Here is a 19259-nt window from a genome sequence, read left to right on the forward strand (position 1 = left end):
GAAAAAAGCACACATATTATTTAACTGTGAGGTGTTTCATTTTTGCTGTACTTAGTGTATAACAAGAATTTACATAAATGTCTGATATAATATGGATCTTCATTTCCATAAAGCATAACTGACCAATTAGTGGTTTTATAAAAATTGTATACAACACAATATATTATTGCTTCTACTATGTAAAATGAAGGATGTTGGTTTTCAGCATTCTATATAATTTCATTTACATTTACATTTGATCAGGCATTGTTTGTAAATCTCCTAGGTTTTGTGCTATCAAAGTTAGTAGCTTATTTTAAGAAATGTTAAGCAAATGCATCACCCCAAACCCTATTTTTACTGTGTGGCAATTAACAATATACTAATTTGAGCAATTTTTTCCACTTGTTTAAAGTGAACACAAATGGCAGTACTTTTCCATCTGCTGCCAGAGATAAGCCTTTCTAAAATGCTATTCCTCACAAATAGTACATTTATGCTCACAACACACAGTCAATGAAGACCTAAAACTTGAATAATGAACAAAAAGTAAAGGGAAATGCTAAACTTACAGTTTTAAAATCAGTTCCAAGGTTATCATCATGTTTTTTTTTTTCCAAGAATGTTTTAAAATTCACATCTTTGGTGAGGTTAGAATTAAATATTTTAAGGTAATTTTTTTTTCTGTGAGCATATTAAAAATTCTGCATCAGGTATTTCCCTTTACAGTAGCTACATTTATTGCAATTACCCCACAAAGAAGTAATCCAGTATTTTAAAATGCAACTAAAGAGCATCCTCCAGTTATCCTAATTTCCCTTCTGTATCCCAAAGGGACTATAAACTGTATGTATTTTATATAAAGAACTTTAACCATCCTAAAGTTTCTGTATGGAAGATCCAGACTTTGAGAAAGGAAGCGAGGCACATTAATAAACACAAAGTGGACAGGCACAGTTCTGTTCTGTTTTTTAAAAGGCACACATTATGCAATTCATATAAAAATAAATTAAATCTACAGCATTAATTCATCAAAACAATCACAACTTCCATAAAGTTAACTAACTGCAGAAGTAAGTTTCTCTGCTGTCCTTTGCAAGCTTATTTTTAAACACATTGCACTTGAGGATTTTTTAAAAAATCTTATATAAAACACCATTTACACTTTATTAATATATGTTATGTGGGAATCAAATCATCCTTTTTTGCATACTCTAACTGTGAGCCGATTCTTTGATGGCACATGGACACGATGTGACTGAGTGGGTTAAGTTGACAATATCCCAAACTTTGCATTCTTGTTCTGCTTGCATCCAACATCAAACAGATGAACCTGCAAAACTACCTTGGAATTTAAAATTTATGGAAAGCTAAAAACATTTTGTGCTTGCTCTCCTTTAATTTTTCAGTTGGATGCTTATGCTATAACCTATTTTTTCCTAATACAGCAACTGGTTATTTTGACTTTCAGCCTATATAAATTTCATTTCACTAAGTATTTGAATAAATGTCATTTCCTGAATATTGATCATTTACAGTGTTGAAGATTACTTCAGTGCTATTCCTTTCAAATGACTTACTTTAAAAGTGCATTTTTAGGTTCTGTAGTCAGCTCCAAAGTAGGTCAAAGATAAAAATATATTGAATACATGTTAAGATAGTGTTTGGAAGGTACAGTTAATGCAGAAGAGCAGGTTTGTACTCCCTCGATCCAACAACTTTTACCAGGACATCAGCAATCTGCCAGGTATCGCCCTGAAAGTACAAACAACAATTTGCTATCATGATTCCCACAGCAGTGTGGCATCACACCTCAAAGAAGGAAATTTCTGTGTCATTATGGATCCAGAGTTCAAGGTCATGTCTGTTTGCAATGCAGACATCAGAAGAAAGTTTAGCCTAAACTGAACGCAGGTTACCAAGCATGAAGCATCATTTTCACATGCAATTCTATCTGCTGCCTCGGAAACATTCCAATCTCATACCAATGGTGAGCTGACACATTAAACAATTTAAAAGTGACATTTTTTGCCTTCTGATTTCAATTTGTATGAAGGGTGTTTTAAAATGGCTAGAAAGCATGCAAATATTTACTCAGTGAATTAAAAGGATCAAAATTTCCCCAACTTACCAGTAGCAAATCGTTTCTTTATTAAGGAAAGTCTGTAGCCAGTGCCTACAAGCTCAATGTCAGCACCTGATAGGGTGCTTCCCTCACTTATGAATTGTACTGCAAGTGTTGTAGGTTTACTGGGTCCTTCTGAAAGATCAAACTTTGCTCTGAGAGATCCAGAACCTGTAATGAAACACACAGAACATGAACAATAAACAACTGGCTGTGCCATTTCCAAAACATAGTCTGTTGAGCCAAAATGCATCCAAATTATTTTCATAAAATAACCAAGCAGTACTCTTGTGCTACCCTAAGTTCTAGGAGAGCCTCACTCACACAGCATCTCCAGACAACAGCCTGCCTGCCTGTCTTGTAGTAAGTGTTGGAGGAAGCCTACAGGAGTGAGGTGGCCAGGAGAAGTCAAAAGGGGGCAATGGCTGTTAGTTATTAAATAGGATGGTTAGTAATAAGTCTTTACTAGGAATTTGGAAGTGTTGTGTCAACACTAATCTTCCATTAACTTCTTTCTAATACATAGTTCAATCAATAAACGAAAGCTGTTCTAATGCTCTTTTAGCCAGAAATTTCTTAGAGGGACTCTTGTGCAGCTATAGCTAACTGAGATTTGTTATGTTAATTCTGGGGCACTACAGAATCCTGAAATGTTTCCAGAGCCAAAGACGACATTCTATTCTGTAGAGAAGCAGGCATGACATTGTGGGCAGAGAGCTGGTCTCAGAATCAGAAAGACAGGGCCAAATCCCACATCTAACACATACTGACTTTGTGATCATGGAGCAAGAAATTTAACTTGTTAGTGAAACTTTATAAAACCACAAATGCAGAGCAGGTGCTGAACTGCACTGGTTGAATGTGTTTCCTACATAGGAATTCCCTACACCAACAAATCCTAAGTCCAGACTCCACCCTGAAGAATTACACAAACTGAGCAGAGCCAGAAAACAACATGCTTAATGACCACAACAATGTAAATGGAAGGAACAATAAAGAGAAACAGAATGTCATGCAATTATCATGACCAAGCTTGGCTCCACTGAAGAGTTAAGAAAATGCACCACCCCCTCCTTCTTCATTGCAGAGGGGGTGGTTCATAGGCATGGAACACTACAGTGGATATGTTGGTTAGCTTTTCTGAACTGCTTTTTTTCTCTTCTAACCTTTATTACATAGGATGGCTCACTGGGATGGGGAAAAGGGAAGGGAGATTTCTCAAAAATGAATGTGATATAGAAGCCAACTATATTCATTAAAATAGGATGAAATTTTAAAAATAAAAACAAAATGATAAGTATAATCATTTAGCACTGCTGGAGGAGCCAAGCCAAGCCAAGCCTTTGTGATTTTGATGAATGCCCTGATGGTGGTAGATTTTTCACAATTCCTTTCCTTTAAAGCCCTGCGTGATTTCAGTCCTATCTACTTTCTTCACACACGCTACATTCCAGCAAATCTGGTCTAGGCTAGTTTGCCTGGAACATACTCACTTGGCCCCCTCTGTGTCTTAGACTCAACCCCTGGTTTCCTTCAAGGTTCGGCTTAGGGGCCACTTCTGACAGAAGTTCTCCAGGTCCCACCAGTTCTCAGTGCTCCCTCTCTTCTGAAAGTACTGTCTATACTTTTCTGTGAGTGTACTACTGTGTCTTTTACTCTCTCCCTGCCAGAACATAAACTCCTTGAGGGCAAGAACTGTTTCTTTTTGTATCCCCAGAGTCTAGCACAGCACCTTGTACATAAGCAGCACTTAATAAAGTCCACCCAGGTCCAGGCCCAGAGGACAGCAGTCCTTGATGGAGAATATCAGAAGAGGCCCACAGAGCTAGAAACCTCGACCTCTCCCTCACTGGCTGAGTCTAACTGGCCCACTCTCTCCAGATGAGTAGTCTATCAGGAAGGGGGAAGGAAGGGCAGATAGCACTTTAGTTTATAGTTGTCTTTTCAATCAATACCCAGAGGCTCCTTAAAATGACCAAATAGTATTCTGGCCATGCAACCCAGTTATGTGCTATCACCGGCAGAGGCCGAGACATGAAGAGCTGACGTCCAGTCCAAAATACCAAATGCTCCTAACTAGCACCACTCCGTATCACTGTATGTTCTAAGCTCCTGGACAGCAGCTCTGTTTCTTTGCAATCTGGTCTGGAGTTACTTTAAAAACTTAACTAAAGGGGCAGCTAGGTGGCGCAGTGGATAAAGCACTGGCCTTGGATTCAGGAGGACCTGAGTTCAAATCCAGCCTCAGACACGACACTTATTAGCTGTGTGACCTTGGGCAAGTCACTTAACCCTCACTGCCCCACCAAAAAACCAAACAAAAAACTTAACTAAAGCTACTAGTGAATCTTAACTAGACAATTTTTCATTTCCTGACATATATCCTCTGATATTTAAGAAAAGGAAATTCTGAAGGTCTCTAGGTTAAAGAAAAATTCAGCCACAGATTTTCTTTCCTTTGTAACAGCTATCTAAGAATATATAATAGTGTATTTCAGGTATATAGGAAAATGTTTCCCTCCTACTTGATTGTGAGCACTTGGGAGAAGGGAGGAAAGGATACTAAGGCAGATCTATATAGGACCCACAGTGCTTTTCACCCTGAAAGCAGGCAATATTTGTTTAACAGAATTAGTTGAATTACACAGGGATTACTGGATTAAATTGGTTCCTTCTAGCTTTAAATAAATCTATGATTTTACCATCATGTACCACATACTGGCTCCTTGGTACTCCAAACAACTCCCTGAGACAGAGAATTATGACTCTTAGCATCTGGCTACAAGAGGCACTTCCCACAACAATGAAATCAGAGCTCTAGACCAGAAAAATGTAGGGAAACTCTGGTTCTAGTCTGCTGTGTTCTGGTAACATTATATTTAAATTTTAAAAAATTAATTATAAAAGGCTATAGCAACTAGAAAACTACTTACCCAATTTAACATGGCTACTTTAACAGAAGAAATAAGGTTAGTATGTGTGTTAACTTCATATTCATTAGAAATTCAATTCAATAATAAGTATTTGTTTAATTGAATTAGAAAGGCTATCAATTCCACCTGGTTCATGTGGCAAAAAAAAAAGCAGATGAGGTTACCAAATTATCTCAATAACCAACTACATATTGCACTGAAAGTTAAAGATGAATAGGGGAAGCTGTGGAAGAGGGGCTAACCCCCAGCAGAGCATCCTCCCTTTCATTCTGGATCCAAAAAGAAGCATACATGGCAATGGGCAAAGAGGTGAGGGCTGCAATTAAAAAAAAAAAAGTGGCCCAGCATTAAAGAAACTTGCCCAGTAACATGGAAAAGCTTTTTAGGCCCAGAGGAAAATTTGATGTGAATTCCCATGACTTTGAGAGAACAAAAGTGAATGGAGTTAGTCAAGGACTAAAACCAGTTTAATTTAGGCATAGGGAGAGAATTTACTTGTATCCAGAAGTCCTACTTCTTTAACTTTTGTGGCAGATTAACATTTTCTCCTAATATTACACAAGTAAATAGTATTTAAGAATAACAATACTGATTAAAGTCTTACAGAAAAAACCCCTCCAAAAGCAGAATCATACTGCGAAGAGGTGTGGAGTAATGGAAAGAACACTGGACTGGGAATCAGAATCCCTGGTTTTAAGTCCTGGCTTTGCTACTGATTAGCTATAGAAGTGTAGGTTAGTTACTTAACCCCTGAGAGCCTTCTGCATTTCATGGCCATTAAGTGAGCGAGTCCTTGTCAGCTTTCCTTCCTGGTTGGACAGACATGCTTGGATGAGGGCCTGCACCTCTCTGAAAGCCTGCCACCCATCAGGTAGAAGCCAAGTGAATTGGAGGCACAAAGATTCAGGAAGAAACCATCAGCCTCGAGGGACCCTTGCAAATCCAACCTATTCCAATGACTTCACACTATATTTAAAAATACAACTATATGTTTACTTACCTCCATTTTCTGATTTTTCTGAAATGCCTGACAACTTCCAATAAGCTTTCATTTGCTCTGCATTCCTATAGTATTAGAATACAAGAAGACTATTTTTAAAATACTGTAAGTTAAATAATTATAATGGTAAACAAGTTTACTATTATAGAGGGGAAATGTGTATAAAAACTGGTAAAACCTGGTAACATATTGTAAGGCTAAAAAAAGGGCTGTTGATAGAGCACCAGCCCTCGAGTCAGGAATAGTCACTAAATTCCTGACTGCCTAGCCAAAAACAAAAACAAAAACAAAAACAAAAAACAAAAAACTACATCCTGAACTAATGTTGTAATACTGGTTACAAAGATTAGGGGGTTCAGAAAAAAACACAAATCTATCATCAGTTTGAGGCAGTGTACCACAGTGCAAAGCATGTTGGATTTGAAGTCAAAGGACCTGGACTGCAATCCATCCCGACTTTTCCATTTACTATTCCATTTTACCACCATTTACTTTCATGACCCTGAGCACACAATTGCACTTAACCTCTCTGGGCTTCAGTTACTCATCTGTAAATGAGTGCGCTGGACTAGACGGTCTCTCAGGTCCCTTTCGGCTCTAAATCTATGATCCTATGATCACTACTGGAAAATAACTTAGAAGTCACATTCTTCTGATCAGTAGTATCATTCTACACGAAGTATTCAATTCCTTTTACCAGCTAAATAGATTAAGTATATGGAATCCCCTACCTAAAGAACTCAACTCAAGGAAGATTATTATGTGTTGTTGCCTTCCCCCTTCACCTCTTCACTAGCTGAAGTCACTGGTCCTTTGGTGATCACTGCTTCTGAAAGAATGCACACTACCCTCCATGGCCCCTCTAGCCATCAGAGCCCTAGTTGACCCTTTTGAAGCCTCAGTGGGTATAGAAGTTATGGGGGTAGGGCCTCCATCTCCTATCTGTACTAATCCCTTGGAAGCCACCAGTGCCAAGGAAGCCATCCCTTCTTCCTATAATAAGCAGGAGCCCATCTGGAATGGGAACACCCAGAAAGGAAAAGAACTGAATGGAACTGAACTGCAATGAGGGAAAATAGGTATCTAGCATGGGTCTCAAAACACCTGCAGCAACACCCAAGGAGGCAACCTACTACATTTTCAGTTACCTTTAATTGTCACAAAGTCCTTCCATTAGAAACCGTAAGTGTTCTCCCTATGATTTTTTTTTGCAAGTCAATGAGGGGTTAAGTGACTTTCCCAGGGTCACACAGCTAGTAAGTATCAAGTGTCTGAGGCTGGATTTGAACTCAGGTCCTCCTGAATTCAGGGCTGGTGCTTTATCCACTGTGCCACCTAGCTGCCCCTTCTCCCTATGATTTTACACTAAATAGAACAGATCTAGTTAAAGAAGCTTTTGTGGGATAACTTAGGAACATAAGCAGCCTTTATGTTCAACTCCAAAACAAGCACTTAATGGAGGTCTGCTGAAGTTGCTATGAAAATGGGGGGTCTTCTTTGTAAATGAATTTTCGGGACTCAAGTCCTTTGTAAATTGGGCTCTGCCAGTATTACAATAAAAATTTGGCACAAGTAGACATTTCATTTACCATACTGCAGGGGGAAGTGACTGCATGTTTGTGACACCTCCATCTACTGGTACTACCACTTGTATGTTGGAAAGCACACTTGGTGCAATCATAGCCTCTGGGTTATACTTATAATCCACTCTCACATCTGTAGTACTGGCATTACATTTCCAGTAAGTCGCAAGGTTCAAAGGAGTTGACTGGATACCATTGGATGATACCTTTTAAAGGGAAACAAGTTATAAAAATTGGTAATTCATCACTATAATTAATCAGCAATTAATACTGATAAAAATCAATAAAGCAATTCACTAGAAAAGTAAAGTAAAGCAGATTCTTTTTTATGGAGAGTATTCATTTTCTAAGGTTCTTTCTAACCCTAAAAGTCTTTTTTTTTTTTTATGAATTTAAAAGGCACATAAAGAAAACCAAAAAAACTAGGTCATGGCAGAGTTATCCAGGAACACAGCAAAACTCAATGTTATGATTTTTATTTCTTATCCTCAACCCTTCACTTTACTGATCTATAACAATAGAACAAATACTGACTCAACAGTCAGCACATTAGAATGTACTGCCATTGTAGCCAATGTTATAATAACTCAATATCAAAGTTAACCGAATTTGATGGCCTGAGAAAAGGCATTTTGATAATTCTGGAGCCATTTTTTCCGGAACAAGGATTTACAGAAGATATCTTTTAATAAAGCAACAATGTGTACAAATAAACACAAGCCCAGAAGGGTTGTGAGAGAGTCAAGAAAATATGCTAAAACTTATTTAGATAAAAGGGGAAGACATGATACACCAATACTTATCATAACATTTTATTCTGCTAGCTAATTTAATAATGCAGATGCAAAATTATCTCAATTGTTCTTATGACAACATTATTTATCAAAATATTTCAGTCAGTTTAACCTGGGTGCAAAATTCTTTAAATTGTCCTATAAAATGGAAAAGGAAATACAATTACCTGATATTTTAACACATCCACATTATAATAGGAAGCTGATGGATTTTGCTCAGCTAGCTTTTTGAGGTAGACAGTGACAGCTTGCATATTCATCCAAAAATCTTTTGCACTGGAATCGCACTGTGATGGATCACTATATGCAGTCATTAAGATATAAGGAAAACAAAGAGTTATGTCATTTGACAGTAATTACATAATTAATCTGTAAGTAAAGAGAAAGCACACTGGAAAAAGAACCATGAAGTGAGATTGAAAAGTATCAGGGAAGGAGGGAACTTGTGATAACAGTAAAATTTGCTAGGAAGGGGTTACACAAAAAGGATAATCTTTAAGGGTGTGGGGAGAAGCCTATAGAGTCTGGAAAGAGTATCAGAGAGAAGAGGCAGTCACAAAGCAGAATAAAGGCAAAGGATGTACAATAGCGGATTTTATTTCTCCTTAAATATATAGGATGTTTCACATCTAAGCTAACTATGTCAAAGCCTAAAAGAGGAATTTGCTTGAAAAATAAGGAAATCACACTTTAAATCTTTTTTTTTGAGAAGTAAAGTATACAAAACCTGAATATGAGTTGTGCGTTTGGAAGAATCTGTTCTAGTTTGCTTGTATTTTTAACCCTGAAGCAAAGTACAGCTGGAGAGGGGTTGCTAGTGAACACTTTAATAATTCCACTTGGAAATGACACTGTCATGTCACCAGTAATCTTTACAATACACCTGAAAAACAATTTAAAAGAGAATTTTTTTAAAAGGCAGTTCTATCTAAAGTAAACCTGATAAATAAAGGCTCATGTATAAAAAATATTTTCCTAATATTTATGGCTGAATATCTTGTCAATTTGAATCATAAAAGTGATTCCAAGTGAGAGCTTTACAGTCTGAGGGAAATGACCCTGCTCTTTCATCTGTCATTTTTTGAGATAAAGCCACAAACATTAATGACAATAAAAATAAAACTGGAAATAATACTAACGAGAACCACTTCATCAAAACACGGGAGCATATTCCTAAGGAAAAGACAGAGCTGGCATGATAGGACTCTTTACATTAAGCAAGTAAGTATATCATATCCCTGCTAGAAAGGTGACAGTTTTACCAGTAATAAATCATAATTTATATTCCCATGCAGTGAGCCAGCTAGGCTGACTCTCCTCCTGAGCTGTACTGTACCTATAACACTGACGGCCTATAAATATGTGATGTTAGGCAAAGGGAGGACTGAGATCCATTATTGATTTCACTGGCATTTTTGAACATGAAATAGTTTATTACAATTAAAATGATAAAATGAGAGGCAATGTGATATAGTGGCCTCGGAGTAAGGAAATCTAGGGTCCAAAACCTGTCTTTGACCCATGCTATGGGACCATAGCCAAGTCATTTAATAACCTCTTAGTGCCCCCAGGCAAGTCTCCAAGACTGCATAAGTTACAAAACATGTGACCAAAACCATCTGCATTGGTAGAGGGAACTCCTCACTGGGAGTTCTTCATACCAATGAAATAGCTAGTTAAAAACCTAGTTTATAAATCTAGTTTTTAAAAAGTTAAACAACAATAACAAAAATACAAAGACTCAAACTATATTCAAAATACAATTTCCAAAGTAAAAAAGAATTGACTAACTTGGTAGGATCTGCTCCTTTGAAGTAGGCATTAACAGACTCAGTAAGGGCTACTGCAACAGGTAAGGTGTCCTGATTTCCAAGGCTGACAGGGCTGGGACCACGTGAAACACCTAAAATATACATAAACTACATGTTTAATTCATCTTATTAAGTTGCCACAAATTATCTCTATAGTTAAGCTTCAGTGAAGTCCAAAGCATTAATCTGGAGTATGAAAAATACTCATCAACAAAAACACAAATTAGAAAAGACAAAACCAAGTAATCTGACACTCTGATTTTTCTTTTTAATATGAAAGGCCAGAAAGACACAAAGGGGAAAAATAATAAATCAGAGTTAAAAAGACCATTTAAAAAGAGATGAAAGTTTTATTAAAACCAACACAATTTAAAGAAAACAGAAACTAAATCTCTCTAAATACCAATAGGCAGAAAATGAACAAGTTAAATTTTCATATTTCAAGGTGTCTCTAAGTGAGGTGATTGGGATTATAAATATATCCAGTTTAAGAAGCTAGTTAAATTATGAAAAAGTAAAAAATATAACACTAAGGGCTCTACTTATTTTGTTCCTATTGGTATCACATTTTACCCATTTTTAGCAACAAATAACTTCCTTTCATCACATAATATTTAGTGGTCACACAAAGACCATTAGTACAATAGAAAGAAGACTTACAGAATCTGTTACTGCTATGCCACTACCATAAACCTTATCAGTCTTTTGAAAATCCTTTTGCCTTCTATTCTACTATCTTCTCTTTTCCAGAGGAAAGGGTTAAAAATTGAACTAACATTTGGATAGCTCATACCCTGTCTTGTTCACAGTACATATACTTTGTTTCCCCAACCAGATGGTAAACTTTGTGAGGTGCAAGGCTTTTTACTGGACTTTCAATACATCTTGCCTCTAAAAATGACTAAATAACATTTCTTCTGTTAAAGGATTCATAACATAATGCTTATATTCCAGGTCAAATGACTATAAGGTTTACTCTTGTAAGCCACTTTATAAAGTAAACAAACTCAACCCCAATATACCTAGAAGGTCATACAGGTAAGACCTTTAGAAAGAGTATTGTTTATAAAACAACTCTTGTTAAAAACCAGCCCGATTATCTATATTGCAGAACCAAAATTACCTTTGAGAAACTCAGGATGTTAATTTTGGTAACAACTTCTTCTATCAGCCTTTTCTGCCACTTTGTTAAGGTGTGAAAAAAGTTGCAATGATGCTATGAAGAGTAAAGGTTTTTTACAAAGTGGGGATGGTCTAAACTTTGAACAAAAAGTTAACACTGACATCAAGTTCACAGAAAAAAAGAACTCAATGTTTAGAAAATACAAGGATAAAAATAGCTGCTTAAGTCTCTTCTAAATGTAAAAACCCTAACAATTCATAAATATTGCTTTCTGTCAAAATCTACAATCATAATAGAGGGACAAAGTTGGAAGGGAATGAAAAATGAAGATAACAATTAAACTTTAAAGCTTTGATTGACACAGGTTTTGAAAAGAGAAGAAAATGAAGTCAAATTCTTCACTCAATGGCTCAAAAACATGCATTTTGTACTTACTACAATCAATCCATTTGGGGGGGAAATGCTGAATATTTTTTCTCCTCTGATTTTAGGTGCCCAAAAATTATAGGTGATTTTAAATTAACGTGAAAACAACAAGGCATAAGGGGAACCAATCTCAAGGAAAAAGAGAACAGATCCCCCATGAGCTCCATGTGCAGCTGGCATGAAATATCCTGGTCAATTCTTGTCCTAATAAGCTTGTGAAGGGGCAGTAATTAAGGGCTGCTCACTTTGGAGGAAACAGGAGAACCACACTACTGATTTCTACTCCCACACCAAGTATATAATCCAATATTAAGAAGTGCTATGCTATGCTATTTATTAAATCCCCCCTCGAAAATGACAACTTACAAGTATGAAAGGATAACATTTATTTCTGCTTTGACATATCCAGGATCAAAAGAAACTTACAAAATTGTTCTCTCTCTTCAATTACTTTTGCCCAAGTAATAGGCCTTTTTCATTTTTATAATAGGAAGTCTTACCCTTATGATTACATATTATTTTGTTCAAAAGAAACACTGTAAAAATTACACAACTCAGTGAGACATTTATTGCTGACACTGATGTTTCTCCTAAAAATTCTGAATATACCCTGTGTTGAAAGCTCCAGGTTCTAAGCCTGTAGCAAACAAAGAGATCCCCTACTATAAATGCACCCTCAGAAGGCAGGGCCAAGGACTTCAATATTTTAGGTCTGGTTCTTTGATTTCAATCCATCCCATTGTCTGTAAGAGCTACTCTTAGTTCATTTTACTTTTAGCCTGGTATAATCTACATTTTTAGTGGAGCTAGAGAATCTTGATTTGAAAGAAAGCAGTAAACATGACACAGGTAAAAATCCCACTATGATGACTATATTACAAAGAAGAGCTGAATACAACCAAGATATTTCATGCTCAGTGGGAAAAAATCTGACCAATATCAGGTTCTCTTTGTTCTTTCTAACAAAATAACTTGACTGTCTATTGTTTGCATTATAAATGAAAACTGAGCTTAAAGTAATTGCACTATTTACACCTAGCCACTCTCTACCTGAACTTTCAAATAAAATAATACACAAAATATGATCTAAGATCTTAGATAGTAGGAAAAGGGCATCAAAGATATGTACATGATACTTCCCTTCCTCCAGTCTTTATTTCTTTTTACTTGTTAACTAATCAAAAAGGGGATTGGAGAGAGGTTATATTTTATCTTTAGGTCCTGTGTGATTTATAACAATGTACTTATTTTTTCTCCCAGTGTTTTTTAATAAATTCCATTAAAACAAAAGTGTTGAATTAGAAATTCTGGTGAAATTGTTAAAATGCAATATTATCAATATGTCAAATGTTCTTCATAATTTTAGGGGAAAGGAAAGAGCTTGCACTTAAGTAATAATACAGTTAAGTCAAAACTTTTTGTTAATTTAGATGTTGAATTTCAATGGATCCTGGAACATCAACATAACATTATTAATACAAAATTGAGGTTATTAAACTTCTGAATTATACATTATTTCTATGACACCACGCATTGCTGGAAAAGGAATGGTTAGGCCACAAAGTGCAAGTATTTTAAGTATACTTTAGGATAATTAGTTAACATGTAAATTTTTTTTTCTGGTACAATACCTGATGATGTCTCAGACTGCTTTTCAATTTCAGACAGAATTCCAATGAAATTATCATCTTCTACCATATTTAAATAAAACAAAACATTGCAAGAAAGCAAAACAATTTCAAGGGCAAAAGGAATCAAAATTTTAAATCTATGCAGGAAAAATTATTCAGCAAGAGGTTACACTGTTTAAACTTAACAAGAATCTTTGACTCAAAAAAATACACATAAAACTGCCTACCTTCACCCACCTTCTACTGCTTGCCTTTTCCCCAATTATTTACAAAAGCAACTGCTTGCAGATTTTCACCACATACTTCTATTTCCATGAAAAAAAAACTAATTAAAATATAATGGAAAAGAAGTAAAGTCATTTTTTCCAGCTCATCTGACTTCTGTTGAGCCCAACCTAAATTGTTATAGACATGAAAATATTAATTCTGTAAAAACATATATATATATATATATATATATATATATATATATATTTTTTTTTTTTTTTTAAGTGAGGCAATTGGGGTTAAGTGACTTGCCCAGGGTTACACAGCTAGTAAGTGTTAAGTGTCTGAGGCCGGATTTGAACTCAGGTACTCCTGACTCCAGGGCCGGTGCTCTATCCACTGCGCCACCTAGCTGCCCCCAAAACCTATATTTTTAAATGAGAAAAAGTTATCTTTTAAAAATTGTTTACCCTACTTGTCTATATTAAGACACAAATGTATAAAACTTTTTTATACATGCCAAATTTTAGGAAGATTGTTGACATACTTCCTATAGATATAGAACTATACACTTTTAGCAAACAATTTTTAATTTTTGTCTGTACTTTATTTTCTCAGGCTGAACATGAAATTTCAATATTTTACATCCATTTACTATTGAATGATATGAATATAATTTTTCCCCTAAACACTCACATTTAAATAAAAGTCTAGCCAAGCAGATCTATCAGATAGGATGATGGATTAACACTGAAAAGCAAAAATTTTGGATAAAAACTTGCACTTCAAACCACCTGAATTTCAACGAATTAAATCTTAGATACATTTTAGGTACTAAAATTTCAGACTTAGATGTGAAACTATTTAAAAGATTTTAAAGTTTACATTTTTCTAAGTAAGAGAAGATACAACAAATCGCTTGCTTCAATTTTTGAGTTACTTACCTATTGTTGGTGTATTTGCTGCACTCAGCGAAGCAGATGAGGATATGGAAGAGGTGCTTTCTGCCCGTGCTAAAGGGGCTGCAGGAGGCGGACTGGTATTAGAAGTCACTGGTGGACTAAATGGCCTGGGCTTTAAAACAAAACATCATATGTCAAAACACTAAAACCTCTATGTTTAAACGTTACAAACTATTAAAGTAATATGAAAGACTGTATTATTGGACCTGTTTAACAACTCTCCTATGGTGAGAACAGATTTTTTTTCCTTTTATTTTTGTTTAAATAAAAAGGAATTCCATTGTAACATGATTTATTACACTGATTCAGTTAAACCATGGAGCCAACTACATTCCCTCTATACCAAAGCTGCTTTTATTTTTATTTATTTTTTAATTTTTTGTGGGGCAATGTGGGTTAAGTGACTTGCCCAGGATACCAAAGTTGCTTCTTCTTCTTTTTTTTTTTTTTTGCGGGGCAATTGAAGTTAAGTGACTTGCCCAGGGTCACACAGCTAGTACGTGTTAAGTGTCTGAGGTCATATTTGAACTCAGGTCCTCCTGAATCCAGGGCCAGTACTCTATCCACTGCGCCACCTAGCTGCCCCAATACCAAAGCTTCTTAAATTGTGGGTCGAGTAACTGAATGTGGGGGTCGTGAAAAATTTGGCAACAAAGGTTTCTGAATGCATAACAACCAAAAATTAATCAAACACGTAATGAACCCGAGGTGTTTCTGGCAGCGTTTGCCTGTGTTACACTGCATGACTTCACTACAGCCTTGGCTCTGAACATATAACATGCTTACTCTGCACCGTGCATGCTGTCATACCATGCAACACCAATGAATGCTTCCAGAAACACCTCGGGTCAGATTCGAGACTATTGTATGTTATGAACTGCAGTGTTTTTTACTGTACACACAAAGTTTTCTGTAATCAAATTATTATGTATCTCTAAGAACAGACAATAAAGATAATATTTTCCTACCACCATTCCTTAGCATGTTTCAAATTAGTATATCTTAGGATTGTATTGTATTGTATTAGAATGTTTGATTTTAAAAACTGTTACCTCCTTCTTTTACAGAAACATAAGTGTTTAATTGCAGCAAGTAAAGACAAAAAGCCTTTTAATAATATATGTCTCCACCATCACTGTTGTATATGTATGTGTGAACATCAATTTTTAAAATTAGTCACAAACAAATGTAATTTCATAAACTAAAGCTAGTATTTGAGAAATTATTAGTGATATTTATTATTTTAGGACAAAAATATTATTTTGATTATGGATAAATGGCTAAATTTAGACAGAAGAGATAAAAATACTGATGGACAATGTAGCAGAGTTTTTGTTACAAGGTTGTAGTACACCTAAACTGATAAGAAAAAGAAAATATGTTGAATCATTTTTGCAATATGGATTTACTTCTAATAATGACGGGGGCGGGGCGGGGCAGCTAGGTGGTGCAATGGATAGAGCACTGGCCCTGGAGTCAGGAGAACCTGAGTTCAAATCTGGCCTCAGACACCTAACACTTACTAGCGGTGTGACCCTGGGCAAGTCACAACCCCAATTGCCTTACCCCCTCCCCCCAAAAATGATGATGGGGTAGGAAAACCTCTTTGATTATTTTGTGATGAAATTTTGGCTGCAGAGAGCATGAAACCAGCCAAACTAAGACAGTATCTTAATACCAAGCATGCAGTGTACTGCAATACACCAGGAATATTCTGAACAACTTCTAAAATCTTCAAATAAAAACAAAGTTTTGAGAAATTTGTCACTGTCAGTGAAAAGTATTTACTTGCATCTTAATGAAACTTATTTAATTGCAAAAACTAAAAAGCCCTATGAGATCTTGTGTTACTTACTGGCTGCTATTAAAATGTCAGAAACAGTTCATGGGAAAAAGTATGGAGATTAAATTCCTCTACAGAATGATACTGTTTCCAAAGTAATTTCTGAAATGAGTAATGACCAATTCTAGCAGCTTATTACCTGGCTTAAGGGCAGCCCAAAATTTGTGATTCAGTTAGATGAAACAACTGGTAATTCTAACATGGCACATTTATCTTTATGTAATATATGTTTCCGAAGGAAGCATAAAGGAGAAATTAGTGTTTTGTCACCCTTTGGAAGGGCACACAAGAGGGGAAGATATATACATACCTAAAAGTTGATTAATTTTTCACATATGAACATTTACAGTGGAAAAATTCAGTTGGAGTTTGCAATGATGGGCAAGAATGTTGGATTTGTAGCAAAAGTTAAAGCTGGTGCAATGAACATATCACTGTACTCACTGCATAATCAATCAGGAAGCATTCCAAAAAATATTACCAGATTTGGGTATTGTGCTTTGCTGAATTACCAAAATCATGAACTTCATTCAAAGCTATACCCTTAACAACTGCTTGTTTTCAAACCTTTGCAAAGACATGGACTCCAATTACAAAAGCTTATTACTACATCTAGAGATAAGGTAGCTCTCAAGAAGGTGAAGTTTAACCAGATTATTGAAACTGAAAGATGAAGTTGTTATATTTTTGACTAGGCAGAAATCTGACTTTGTTTTTTTCATAATGACTTATGGCTTTCAAAACTGTAATTTGTTGCATATTTTCAAGAAACTCAATGATTTAAACATGTTGCTTAAATTGTAACATATTTATGTTAAATGATAAAATTGGGGGCAGCTAGGTGGCTCAGTGGATAGAGCACTGGCCCTGAATTCAGGAGGACCTGAGTTCAAATCCAGCCTGAGACACTTGACACTTACTAGCTGTGTGACGCTGGGCAAGTCACTTAACCCCCACTGCCCCCCCAAAAAAAGATAATATTGCAAGTTTTACTTAAAAGTTAATGGAAGACTAGAGTGGAAAATGATTCTTTAGAAATATTTACAGCTATAGGGGCAGCTAGATGGCGCAGTGGATAGAGCACTGGCCCTGGATTCAGGAGTACCTGAGTTCAAATCTGGCCTCAGACACTTACCATTTACTAGCTGTGTGACCCTGGGCAAGTCACTTAACCCCAATTGCCTCACCAAAAAAAAAAAAAAAAAAAAGAGAAATATTTACAGCTACAGATGATTTTATAATTGAAAACAACTTTCCCAAATATTTAATTGTAAGAGCTATAATTATCTGAAGTGCCTGGAGACACAGTTTCAGAAATACTACCCTTCAAATTTTGATTCTAAAAAATTAAGTTGGGTTCATAAACTATACTCAAATGAAATAAAAAACTTCAGTCATCTGCCATTAAAAGTTCAAGAAGGATTTGCCAAGTTATCAAGAGACACATATTTAAAACTTCAGTCCTCTAAAAAATCATTAAATGAATTTTGGCTTGGGATTGGAGCAGAATTTGCAACAATTTCTGAAATGGCCCTAAATATACTTCTACCATTTTGTACTACATATTTATGCAAAGTGGCCTTCTCAGAATTGATGATTATAAAATCAAAATATCAAACTCTGAAAAACACTGAAGATGTTCTATGTCCTGGAGTATCAAATATTCCACCAAGATTTAATTCTTTATGTAAAAATAAACAAGTACATTCATCTCATTAGTATGCAAATTTGCTTTCATCATTAATAAATGGCAAAATTATATGTATACCAAAGAATTGTTTTAAAATAAATTTCTTCATGATTTATTATCAGTAAATGTTTTACTTGAATACCTATTTTATATACCTATATATACTGGGGTTGCATAAAAATTTCTCGGGCAAAAAGAGGTCAGGTCGTGAGTGGAAAAGGTTTAAGAAACCCTGCTCTATCCAACCACACATTCTGAAACAGTCTGATTAATCTAAAAGGTAGCTCTCTTCAACTCTCCCAACAATGTAGGAGAGCAATGTAGAAAGGTTTCAGTTATAGGTGCTTTTATTTTATTTCATTTTCTTGGTAATAAAATGGTCTTTTTCTATAATACTCCAATAATACAATGACCCTATGACCTCATCAACATGGGATATATTTCATATTCCAACAATGCAGACAACTACTCAAACCTCGCCTTCCCATTCTGGAAAGTTTCATCTACATTCTCCCATAAATTCACCACAGGAGTCCATCCAATGTGCTAGGTGCCTTCCTTGCATTCTCTAGACACTGCATCAATATCAGTGGAGTATGTGGGCTGTCCACTGGGTGGCCTTCAACTCGATGTGACTGGTTCATCCTTTTTTTCCCCTCCATTTATCAGCCACCATGCATCTCTCCATTGTTCTTTGGTGGTCCTCCAATTCTTCAGAAAATTTACTCTTTCAACACTCAAAACCAAATATCAGTGGAAAAACAATGGTGTTTAAAAAGATTAGTCTTTGTGAAGCCTGGGGTCAATAAAAGGACCATGTAATTTCCTGAAGGAAATCCAGCCTGCTTTCTTCCTCTTCAATTCTGGGTCCAGCTCACTATTTGCAATATATACACACACATTCACACACATGCATGTGTGCATGCATACATCCCTTTTTTTAGTCTGGACAACAAGCTTTAATCCATCCAGCAATCCTAGAAGTCAGGGCCTACATAGGCATCTTGTCATCTACCCTTCCAGTGCCCTATTTTTCTCCCCACCTAAAATAGGCATTCTTTGGACCTGACTTCCAGAGGGCATGACCTCATGCTCTAAGGAAGTTCATCCACTCCTTTATGGATCTCAGCCCTGTCCCAATTGGTAGGGAAC

General features: G+C 35.9%; 1 protein-coding gene across 2 annotated transcripts in view; it reads right to left on the bottom strand.

The window, feature by feature from the left end:
* Positions 1-604: 604 nt before the first annotated feature.
* FCHO2 (FCH and mu domain containing endocytic adaptor 2) overlaps positions 605-19259 on the bottom strand; it is a 151939-nt gene continuing 133284 nt past the window's right edge. Inside the window, exons 19-27 of one of the 2 annotated variants that reach the window (XM_043973075.1) lie at positions 14557-14686; positions 13406-13465; positions 10206-10317; positions 9142-9297; positions 8582-8714; positions 7627-7826; positions 6038-6102; positions 2111-2275; positions 605-1734 (exon numbers count right to left, since the gene is read on the bottom strand). In XM_043973075.1, the coding sequence (XP_043829010.1) occupies positions 1712-1734; positions 2111-2275; positions 6038-6102; positions 7627-7826; positions 8582-8714; positions 9142-9297; positions 10206-10317; positions 13406-13465; positions 14557-14686 (1044 nt within the window). In that variant the 3' untranslated portion in view covers positions 605-1711. The remainder of the gene's footprint in view (positions 1735-2110; positions 2276-6037; positions 6103-7626; positions 7827-8581; positions 8715-9141; positions 9298-10205; positions 10318-13405; positions 13466-14556; positions 14687-19259) is intronic. The other variant, XM_043973083.1, reaches the window with a different exon arrangement.

Source organism: Dromiciops gliroides, chromosome 1, assembly GCF_019393635.1.
Source record: "Dromiciops gliroides isolate mDroGli1 chromosome 1, mDroGli1.pri, whole genome shotgun sequence".
NCBI classification, from domain to species: domain Eukaryota; kingdom Metazoa; phylum Chordata; class Mammalia; order Microbiotheria; family Microbiotheriidae; genus Dromiciops; species Dromiciops gliroides.